The sequence below is a fragment of the Mus musculus genome, chromosome 8 (assembly GCF_000001635.26).
Source record: "Mus musculus strain C57BL/6J chromosome 8, GRCm38.p6 C57BL/6J".
Taxonomy (NCBI): Eukaryota; Metazoa; Chordata; class Mammalia; order Rodentia; family Muridae; genus Mus; species Mus musculus.
The window spans coordinates 19,111,646-19,123,727 of record NC_000074.6 but is presented as its reverse complement, the minus strand read 5'-3'; the positions used below and the strand labels follow the sequence as shown (position 1 = coordinate 19,123,727).

General features: G+C 42.0%; 1 protein-coding gene across 1 annotated transcript; it reads left to right on the top strand.

Annotated features, from left to right (window-relative positions):
- Nucleotides 1-8,894: 8,894 nt before the first annotated feature.
- Nucleotides 8,895-11,797, top strand: Defb12 (defensin beta 12). Its single transcript, NM_152802.3, has 3 exons — nucleotides 8,895-8,998; nucleotides 9,360-9,401; nucleotides 10,947-11,797. Exons 1-3 carry the CDS (start codon nucleotides 8,908-8,910, stop codon nucleotides 11,069-11,071), a joined length of 258 nt encoding a protein of 85 aa, NP_690015.1. The 5' UTR covers nucleotides 8,895-8,907; the 3' UTR covers nucleotides 11,072-11,797.
- The last annotated feature ends 285 nt before the right edge of the window (nucleotides 11,798-12,082 follow it).

Below are 12,082 nucleotides of genomic sequence, written 5' to 3'. Positions count from 1 at the left end.
GCACAGTGTCCATGGAAAAGGGCACCAACACCCACCCACCGTTATACGCTTCTCCAGAGCAAACAGGGCCTTGATCAGTGAAGCGTATCAGAACAAATCACCCCATGCCCTGATTCATGGAGCCCACCTGCCTCAGTGGGTGTTGCTCAACCTACAGTGTGTTGCTGTTTCCTCTGGCTCTGGAAAGCTCCCAAGAAGGAACATAGGCATGAGAATAAAGCAGAAGTGGGCAGAGATGGATGGCTGGGTGCAGGTCATGTGCTAGAAGAATCTGGAGTCCAGTCCTCTGCATTGCTAATTCTCACAAGTTTCCATTTCTAGTGGCTTCAGACCACAGCTATAGTGGGAGTGTAAGTACACAATACCCCATGTTACAGTGAAGAACTGGTGCCCTCTGCTCAGGTGGACTCTGAGCCAACCTTTGTGAGCTGTCCACGCTGGGGAAAGAGCCTGACCTAATCATGTACCCAATCATTTGTTTTTAAATTCCGAACTGAGCTGTGTAAAGCCCATTTCAAGTGTTATTTACATCATCTTACTTAATCTTGGAGGTTTGTTGTTTTGTTTTGCTTTGCTCTTTGATTTATTTGGCTTTTTTTTTTTTTGAGAACTTCACACAATATTTTTTAATCTGTTTATTTTACTTATATGAGTATATTGTAGTTTTCTTCAGATACACCAGAAGAAGGCATCATATCCCACTACTTATGGTTTCTAGGAACTGAGCTCAGGACCTCTGGAAGAGCAGTCAGTGCTTTTTAACCACTGAGCCATCTCTCTAGCCCCTCACACAGTATATTTTGATCATATTCTTTACCCTCCCATAACTCCTCCCAGACCTTCCCCATTACCCACCAAACTTCATGTTGTCTGATTTGGGTTGGCCAACTACCCTGAGCATAAGGCCCATTCTGGAGTATGGTTGATATACCCAGTATCACTCCAGTAATAGAAACTTATTTTCCCTATTGCAGGAGCTATCAATTACAAAAAAAAGTAGGCAGGAACTCTGTGACCACTTCCCCTTTGCTATCTGTCTAGCTTATATTGTGCAGGTCTTGTACACAATATCTATCTCTATGAGTTCAGGTGCGCACCAGCCTTGTAGTATCTGGAGCAGTCCCTCATCAATGTCTACTCCGCCTAAGTCTGACACTCTTTCCAGATCCTTGTTCACATGGACCTCTGAGCTTTGAGTGGAGGAGTGTGATAAAAATATCCCATGAATTGCTGAGTACTCTACCATCTCTCACTCTGCACATTGGCCAGTTGTGGAGCTCTGTGTAAATTACCACATGATGCAAGAAGAAGCTTCTCTAGTGAGGGTCAAAGGATGCTCTGAACTATGAGTATAGGCTATGTCATTAGGAGTCAGACTGCTGAAGATCTCAAAAGATGGAAAGATCTCCCATGCTCATGGATTGGCAGGATTAATATAGTCAAAATGGCTCTCTTGCCGAAAAAGCAATCTCCAAATTCAATGCAATCCCCATCAAAATTCCAACTCAATTCTTCACAGAGTTAGAAAGGGCAATTTGCAAATTTGTCTGGAATAACAAAAAACCTAGGATATCAAAAACTATTCTCAACAATAAAAGAACCTCTGGTGGAATCACCATCCCCTACCTCAAGCTGTACTACAAAGCAATTGTGATAAAAACTGTATGGTACTGGTACAATGACAGACAGGTAGATCAATGAAATAGGATTGAAGACCCAGAAATGAACACACAGACACACCTATGGTCACTTGATCTTTGACAAAGGAGCTAAAACCCCATCCAGTGGAAAGAAGACAGCATCTTCAACAAATGGTGCTGGCACAATTAGTGGTTAGCATATAGAAGAATGCAAATTGATCCATTCTTATCTCCTTGTACAAAGAACAGGTCTAAGTGGATCAAGGAACTCCACATAAAATCAGAGACACTGAAACTTATAGAGGAGAAAGTGGGAAAGAGCCTCGAAGATAGGGGAACAGGGTAAAGATCGCTGAACAGAATAGCAATGGCTTGTGCTGAAAGAACAAGAGTCAACGAATGGGACCTCATAAAATTGGAAAGCAAAGGACTTGGTCAATAAGACAAAACAGCAACCAACAGATTGGGAAAAGATCTTTACCAATCCTAAATCTGATGGGGGCCAATATCCAATATATATAAAGAACTTAAAAAGTTGGACTCCAGAAAAAACAAATAATAATAATAATAATAACCCTATTAAAATGGGGTACAGAGCTAAACAAAGAATTCTCAACTGGGGAATACCAAATGGCTGAGAAGCACCTAAAAACATGTTCAAAATCCTTAATCATCAGAGAAATGCAAATCAAAACAACCCTGAGATTCCAATTCACACCAGTCAGAATGGCTAAGATCAAAAACTCAGGTGACCACTATTTCATATGCCAGCAAGATTTTGCTGAAAGGACCCTGATATAGCTGTCTCCTGTGAGGATTTGCCAGTGCCTGGCAAACACAGAAGTGGATGCTCATAGTCATCTATTGGATGGAACATAGGGCCTCCAATGGAGGAGCTAGAGAAAGTACCCAAGGTGCTGAAGGGGTCTGCAACCCTATAGGTGGAACAACAATATGAACTAATCAGTACCCCCAGAGCTCACATCTCTAGCTGCATATGTAGCAGAAGATGGCCTAGTCAGCCATCATTGGGAAGAGAGGCCCCTTGGTCTAGCAAACTTTATATGCCCCAGTACAAGGGAACTCCAGGGTCAAGAAGTGGGAGTTAGTGGGTAGGGGAGCAGGGGGGAGGGTTATAGGTGACTATTGGGATAGCATTTGAAATGTAAATGAAGAAAATATCTAATTTTAAAAAACTAAGGTGAGAGCAGATGCTGGCAAGGATGTGGAGAAAAAGGAACACTCCTCCATTGCTGGCGGGTGTGCAAGCTGGTACAACCACTCCAGAAATCAGTTTGGTGGTTCCTCAGAAAATTGGACATAGTACTACCGGAAGATCCAGCAATACCACTCCTGGACATATACCCAGAAGATGCTTCAACTTGTAGTAAGGACACATGTTCCACTATGTTCATACTAGCCTCATTTATAATAGCCAGAAAAGCTGGAAACAACCCAGATGTCCCTCAACAGAGGAATGGATACAGAAAATGTGGTACATCTACACAATGGAATACTACTCAGCTATTAAAAACAATGAATTTATGAAATTCTTAGACAAATGGATGGATCTAAAGGATATCATCCTAAGTTAGGTAACCCAGTCACAAAAGAACACACATGATATGCACTCATTGGTAAGTGCATATTAGCTCAGAAGCTCAGAATCCTTCTTAGAAGGGGGAACAAAATTCCCATGGAAGGAGTTACAGAGACAAAGTTCAGAGAAGAGACTGAAGAACAACCATCCAGAGACTGCTCCACTTGGGGAATCCATCCCATAAACAACCACCAAACCCAGACACTATGGCAGATGCCAACAAGAGCTTTCTGATAGGCACCTGATATAGCTGTCTCCTGAGAGTTTCTACCAGTGCCTGGCAAATACAGAAGTGGATGCTCACAGTCATCTATTGAACAGCACAAGGTCCCCAATGGAGGAGCTAGAAAAAGTACCCAAGGAGCTGAAGGGGTTTGAAGCTCCCTAGGAGGAACAACAATATGAACTAACCAGCACCCCCCCCCCCGAGCTCCTTAGAACTAAACCACCTGTCAGAGACCATCCCGTGAGAAAGTGAGCCCTTCACAATCTCCCTAGCAGGCCAAATGGCCTTGTACTGAGAACTGGTTGTCACCCCCCTTTCCTCCCTATTCCTTTCCTGGCACCTGAGGCTGTAAAAGCTGAATTATAGTCCCCTCTCCCCTATCTCTTCCTGAGTTCCCATGCCATCCAAGGACATGAGTTACGCCTGAGCCTAGCCTGACCCCCAAGGCTGTCAAGGAGGATCGATGTTCCAGAGATAAGATCCAGAGTGCCCGCTGCCTGGCGCCTGACTTCAGCCCCCATGTCAGCAGATGCCCACTTCTTTGTTCTTTGTATAATTCTCCCTCGACCCCTCCCATATTCCCCGCGATGTATGCTTTAAAAAGAAGGCACCTCAGCCTAATAAACGAGACCTCGATAGGTACCCTTCCTGGTCTCCTACTTTCTTTCTTTTATTCCCATCTCCTTCCAGGTTCGCGGTCCCCCTCGCACCCACGAATAACTGAATCCCACGGGACGGGATAAGTGGCGCCCATATCTTCTAAAATTCATGCATGCATGCATCCCATTTACTGTGTTTAAAAAATAGCCTTTATATAAGAGAAAAGTATATGTGATTTAAATCACATGATTATTCTTTTGAGTTTCCTCCTGTTTCAGCACAGATAATTAAATTGTGTGCTAAGATGGTGTTTAAAAATGTTGAACAGTCAAACTTTAAGTTGTATGTTAATAGTCAATATTAATTCTCTAGCTTGCAATTGCTTATGCAACTTATAAGAAAAAAATACTGTTCCTTTAAGAAGACTGTTTTTAGACAGTTAAGGAATTATCCTAGGTTGCCTGGAAGAGACCCCCAGGATCTGCTTTTGTGTTATAGAGGTTTACATAAAGCTTTAACTGATAAGGATTACAGATAGCTCCTGAAAAGATACAAACTCAGGATCCTTATAATTATTTGGGTTTTAGACTTACTGATCAAACTGGTTTTCCCTAGAAGATAGTTATTTACAGAGACAACTTAAAGACTTTCTCTTATTTCTGATTAATAAATATATAAATTATACACACGTGACTATAATAACTTTTCAAACATTCTAGTTACAATCTCTCTTCAAGAGAAACAATTGAAAGTGTAATTAGTCACTGTCCATGTTATATTAAAACCTACTATAACAGTCCAGTATTTAAGTGGTTTTGTCAAAAATTTTTTAATTCTCAAAGACAAGGTATTATAAAACTTTAAAACTCTATCTTCTTAAAAACAAAAAAGGGGAAAAATTATACCCCCTGTGCATTATTTAAATCATACTTTTATTATTAAGAGTTTTAAAATTTAAATGTCTAAGAACTTAATAAATGCCTCATAGTATCTTAAAACTAGACATAATCATGTCTAGGTGAGGTGAAAAGGATCCACTCATTGACACATGGCATGAGCCTAAACAGAAGGTTATTATGGGGAAAAGGGGGCAGTGTTTCTGTTTTATCCACAGAATGCTGCAAAAGCATGCTAGCTTCCGAAATGATTCGTGTGACAGACCGACCTGTGAGTTCATAAGTGCCCTGGCAGTGATGACAAGAAAGCTGTGTTGAGTGCACAGAAACAGAAGAATCAGAGAGAGCAGACACTTACAAACAAGATGAAGAAACTTCCTATCTTCGCCATGGACTACAGCAAGGAGAGCCGACCTAGTGTCCACTTGAGGACAACTATAAATGATGACCCGTGGGGCAAAGAGACTGCTACAGTGTATTTAACAAGATTTCATCAGAGACACTGTTTTTGGCCATTCAGGCCAACTCCCCTATAGCTGTGAAAGCTTTTGTACCTTACCTATATGCTATATTGTTAGATAATTTTAAGAGTTAAGATCACCAATCTTAACAAGTCTTTTCATATTCATTGTAATCGTTGTCAATTAACTAATCCTGTGGATCTTAATTTAGATAAGAAATTTGCTGTTATGATTTTTTTTAAAGAGACCTCCTTATGTTTTGCTGCCTGTTAAAATTAGGAAATGATCCTTAGTTTAAAAAATCCGGAAATACAAACTTGGAAAAGGTCAAATGAGCAATTTTTAGATTTACTGCTTTAGTTGCAATTTTAACTTCAATATCTACCACAGCTTTAGATCAACAGCTGCATACTGATCATTTTGTTAATGATATGCATAAAATATTAGCAACTTATTGTAAGATAAAAAATTAGAGGCAAAGGTTAATATCTTAGAAGTAGTGGTCTACAATAAGACAGGATATAACATATTAAGGCTACAAAGACAGAAATTTCAGGTATTAGAAGAATGTTGTCTTTACTTTGACAAGACTGGCTTAGTTCAAGATAATATAGAGAAAGTTAGAGCTAGTTTAAAAGAGAGAAAACAACAAAGAGAAACAAGAATTTTGGTATAAAAATTGGTTTTCTACTTCTCCTTGGGTCACTACCTTGCTTCCCACACTCTTGGGACCTTTCTTGGGTGTTCTGCTGCTTTTGTCTTTTGGCCCCTGGGCCTTTAAAAAATTAACCAGTTTTGTTAAGTTGCAGATTGAAGCTGCTTTAAGTAAGCAGGTTGCAGTCCACTACCATCAGCTAGATATCCGGGACTCAGATGAAGAAGATCCTCCTCCCACCGAGGCAAAAACAAAGACTCGTCTCCAATTTTCCACCCTTGCTGCTAATGCAGAGTCCCCTTGGTTCCTTAGGTTTTGGAGACAATAGGGACAAGGAAGGGTGACCTCCAGCTCTTGTCATAGCTTAAGAGCCACAAATTGTGGTATTACAATTGGCATGCTTACAGAGGCCTTACTGAGTCTGAGGTTGATAATTCTCCTACGGGAGCTGCACAAAACTCAGAATTGTGCATGCTGATTCGTAATAAATACAAATCCAGTATGGGCCCAGCATGGGTGCAAACTAAGTATTGCAGGGGAAGGTCCAAATAGACCATTTCTGAGTTCCCTGAGAGGCAAACCCGGTTAGGAAGAGGTTGGTATCTAATTTCAGTTACAATTAATAATTTTTTCAAAGGCTCTGCCTCACCTCCCCAAAAGATACCAAGAGCCACAAGTGTGGGTCTGTGACAGCACCCACGGGAGGAATCGGGTCAATGTCCCCCCAGCCATGGTAATGCCCGCTCATCTAAAGATGAAAAAGATTAGTTGATCACCTCAGTTAAGTGTGGCCTTATTTAATTTAATTCAGAAGGGGGAGATGTCAGAGACCATCCCGTGAGAAAGTGAGCCCTTCACAATCTCCCTAGCAGGCCAAATGGCCTTGTACTGAGAACTGGTTGTCACCCCCCTTTCCTCCCTATTCCTTTCCTGGCACCTGAGGCTGTAAAAGCTGAATTATAGTCCCCTCTCCCCTATCTCTTCCTGAGTTCCCATGCCATCCAAGGACATGAGTTACGCCTGAGCCTAGCCTGACCCCCAAGGCTGTCAAGGAGGATCGATGTTCCAGAGATAAGATCCAGAGTGCCCGCTGCCTGGCGCCTGACTTCAGCCCCCATGTCAGCAGATGCCCACTTCTTTGTTCTTTGTATAATTCTCCCTCGACCCCTCCCATATTCCCCGCGATGTATGCTTTAAAAAGAAGGCACCTCAGCCTAATAAACGAGACCTCGATAGGTACCCTTCCTGGTCTCCTACTTTCTTTCTTTTATTCCCATCTCCTTCCAGGTTCGCGGTCCCCCTCGCACCCACGAATAACTGAATCCCACGGGACGGGATAACCACCAATCAAAGAAAACACATAGTGGGACTCGTGGCTCTAGCTGCATATGTAGCAGAGGATGGCCTAGTTGGTCATCAATGGGAGGAGAGGCCCTAGGTCCTGTGAAGGTTCTATGCCCCAGTATAGGGGAATGCCAGGTCCAGGAATGGGAGTGAGTGGGTTGGGGAGCAAGGGCAGAGGGGAGGGGATAGGGGATTTTTGGAGGGGAAACTGAAACTAGGAAAGAGGATAGCATTTGAAATGTAAATAAAGAAAATAACTAATTAAAAAAAAGGAGTCAGATTGCTATGATCACTTTGCGGAGTGGTTGTTCAATGTTATATAGAAATATAAATGTGATGTTGATGATGATAATCAGACATTCTGATAAACACTTCTATGCCATGTACAATGCACTCAAATGCCCAATGAGGCTGATATTAACAATATAACGCAATTTTAAGGATAAAGAGGCTAAGGTTTCAAAAATTGTTAACCTATCCAAGGCGGTCTACTTAGTAGGTATCTGTCTAACTACATAGTCTACATTTTCATGTATATGTGAGAGAGAATGAGAGGAGGGCACTGAGAATTGAATGTAGGCTGTGTGTGTGGCAGGCAAACACTTTTCTACTGAGCTACATCCCAGCCCCTTTTTACTTATTTTAGATTCAAGTATCACCAAATTGCACAGGCTGCCTTTGAATTCACTGACCTCACTATGTAGCCCAAACAGGCCTTTAGCTTGTGATGCTTCTGCCTCAGTCTCTGGAGTAGCTGAGTTACAAGTCTGTGACACCAAGCCTGCCTTTGTCTCCAAGACTGAAAACCAGAACATCATGTAACTATAAGCATCAAGGTGGCAATAAGCAGGACACAGTTTGGGAGTTGACATGAATATTCCTTTTGATGCCCATGGTTTTCATTATTAAAGGATATTGTGATTATAACTGGTCTGTGATGAGATGTCTGACAGGCACAGGATTCAAAGCTACCATAGCAAAAGGTCAGTTACTCCTCACGTTCTGCTGAACAATTTATAAATCCAGCTGTGAGAATGAGGAGAGTCAGTGTGCACATCTGTGGATGGCCTTCCAGTCCCCACAATAGCTCTGGAAGCACTGAGAGCATTCAAAGTGCTCCTGAGTTGAAATCATACTGGATCCCCAGGACAAGCTACAAAGGCAATACTTGTGCTTTGTTCCTTGAGAAGTCATGGAGACCTATCAGGATTCTCTCCCTTAGATTCCTGCAGTAGAAGTGGGCACAGCCCTGAATTCTCCAAGTCTTGAACCAATGTCCACTCCATTCTACAAGCTGGTTAGGCATGGAGAAGTAAGGCTTTGCAGGCTCAAGGTTATTACCCACTGCCCCAGCTCTTGATCCTGGCAAATGGAGCATGTAATCGTGCTTTCTTCATTGATTCACTTCACTGACCTAGAACATAGCCCACTACTTTCCAATATAAATGTTTTCTTGTCTCCTCAAAGAAACCCCGATTCTCTGTGATGAAGAATCTCCCCTCAAACATGGCTCTGAGCAGAGAGGTGTTCTATTTTGGTTTTGCTTTGTTCTTCATTGTAGTTGAACTGCCATCAGGTAAATCAAAGTTGATGGGATTTTGATGGGGGGGGGGGTGCAGTGGGTAGATCATGAAACCCAATGACTCTTTCATGCACCACCCTGAAACTGAGAGTAACTCTCCTCTCCCCAGAGATTTCTTGGATCTCCACTCATGTTTCCTAAGAGCCAGATGAACAGAGCTTTAATTTACATTGTATTGTTTAGTACACTGGTCTTTCTGGCTTCCAGGAGTGCTGGTCTTGAGAAACCCAATAAATAACAGCAACCATAACATCAGTAGTCCCTCGAAAGCCATGTAACATGTAGGAGAAATTTTATAAAGTGTTGTTTCTTGCTTTAATATTCTTTTCTAAAATGCATTTTGTTTTAAATTTAGGGTCCTGGGCAGGACTTGAGTATTCCCAGTCATTTCCAGGAGGTAAATTACATCTTTATCTGTATTTTCTCCTTCTCCTAACTTGAACGAGGTCTGCTTGAGGGCATCTGCCAGATGAGGAAGATCACATAGAATGGTGCAGATGAGGCGCCACCCTCATTAGAGATTGTTTATAACGGTTAGTTGAAAGCTTTGGGTGTGCACCAGAGGTTCTCTTACATGGGAAGACAGCACAATGCAAACAAAATTCAAAGAAATATTGAAATATCCTTGGAGGGCTGAAGAAGTGACTAAAAGTTAAAGGTTAAAAGTGCTTGCTGTGCAACTATGAGGACCCAAGTCTGGACTCCAGCACACACCAGTGTTGCTTGAGCCTGTGACCCCAGGACAATGGTTGCAGAGCTAGGAGGTTCAAGGGCAGAGCTAGGTGGGTCACTGGGATCCATAACAGCTAGGAAAAATGAGCTAAGGGTCAAAGAGAGGCCCTGCTTCAAAGCTGACAGTGACAGAAGAAGATGTTCAAAGCCTTTTTCTTGATGTTTTGTGTGCACATACATGGGTGCATGAACCTGCACACACATGCATGTGTCCAACACAATACACCTCTCTCTTTTTCTCACACATACACACATCAGCATAATGATGATAATAAAAATATATAAGTAACTAAGTAGCATGAGAACTATGGAACTCATGAAGAATTAATTTCTCCAACCCTTAACAAATACACATAGATTGTGCCACTTAATTATTAAAGCACCATTAGAAGTAAATATCATACAAACATTATCATAGAATCATTTCACCACTCAGCAAATTAAAAATGTGCACAGGTATTTCTATTATATCCCCCAGTGAAGGGGGCTAGGTATATTAAGCAGCTGGTACTAGAGCCAAACAAGTATTGAGATTAAATTCTTCATTCCAGCTTCGAGGATTTGAAAGCAAAGGCTAACTAGTAAATTTTCAACAGTGCAGACATGCATTTTAAAAGTTCTGAAGAATAGATGTTGCTGTCACTTGCATCAGACCTGTGAAAGACAATAAACACCTGGGGGACACGGGTGATGGTTACCTGTTGTGTTTAACTCTTTTCAGCTCCACACTGTCTGTGGTAATCAGATGCTATGGGGTAGTGCTCTTCTTACAGTGTGAGTGTGTGAGTGTGTGTGTGTGCATGTCTGTGTGTGTTTATGTCTGTGTGTGTTCATTCATGTGTAAAAGCCAGAGGTCAAACTTATAAATGTCATTCCTCAGAAGCCATTCATTCACCTTGTTTTGTGAGACAGAATCTACCACAAACTCGGCTAGGCTGACCACTGAGAGTCAGCTGTCCCTGCTTCCCCAGCTGAGGACCGTGAGTGACACAAGTGCCTGGCTTTTTACCTGGGCACGGAGGATCAGACTCAGGGTCCCATGCTGACCCAAGAAACACTTTGCCAACTGAGCTATCCCCAACATCTCTGGTCTAATTCTAAAAAACACTGCTGGCCATACACGCAAACCCTGCCTGTCAGGAGGCCTTAGATATTCTTCCCATTCCCACAAGGTTCCAACAACCATCTCAGCAGCTCTTTCCTGGCACAGGGGAGATTGCTGTGTGCGAGACATGCAGGCTCGGCCGGGGAAAATGCAGGAGAACATGCATAGAGAGTGAGAAGATTGCGGGCTGGTGCAAGCTGAACTTCTTCTGCTGTCGAGAGAGGATCTGAACCCAACGACCAATGGTCTTTGGACCTTGCAAGTCGTGCTGAATGGATGGTCAAGGAGAGAACATCTGTGGCTTCCCAGGCCACAATCAGCGCTGCTCAGGCCCGTCTCACCTCAGTCTGTCTCTGTGCTTCATTTGAATTTTAAGACGACCAAAATCAAAACAGCAATGAATGCCTTCTACACAAGCAGACACAACTGCACAACTCCAGAACACTCATAACTTATAACTGTTCTTTCCAGAATTGTCTCATAGGGCTCAGGGTCACCTGAGAGTGTGACTATCATCCTTATTTGTATTTGATACAGGTATTTTATTTGTATTGTCGTCTGTAGTACAGCAAACCTGGGAGACAAGGGACAGTGTGGGCATCACTACCTCTTTCTGTGTCTCTAACATACTAATTATTATGGGATTAATAGACAAACGAAAGTGCTATGCTCCTCTATGTTGACAGCTTTGTAGTTCTATAGACTACAAGAAAAAATGCATTCCTTTGATTCTTGATGAGGTGATGTATTATTATCCACAGATTATAAAAATTATGATATATATTTTTAAAAAAACCCTCATTTACTCTAGTAATGCCGGTGCTTCTGAAACACATTGTCCTTGCCTGCAAGAAGAAATGGTTAGCTATTAATTAAAATGTCTATTTACATAGGATATCTGCAGATGAAAAAACTGTAACTTTGCCTTGTGAAATAAAATTTGCAGCTTCAAAAACTAAATGTCAAAACTAACAGTCATGGGGCTCACACTTGATCAGTTTTATGGGTACACATGAACCTGACCAGTATTCTGCCAAGAGTTATCTAGTACCTAGGATCTTCTCTTACTCTTTTCCTTCTAACTATGCAACGTCAGCACTGGTCTATCCTATTTCCATCCACCAGGGTTCCTGAGTTTTGGCTGAGTTTACTCAATTCAATCTGCTAGGAAAATGGCAGATAGCAATAGAAACAGGGCTATTTGCCCACCAGAGGCTTCATTTCCCATGTTAAAGCTACTG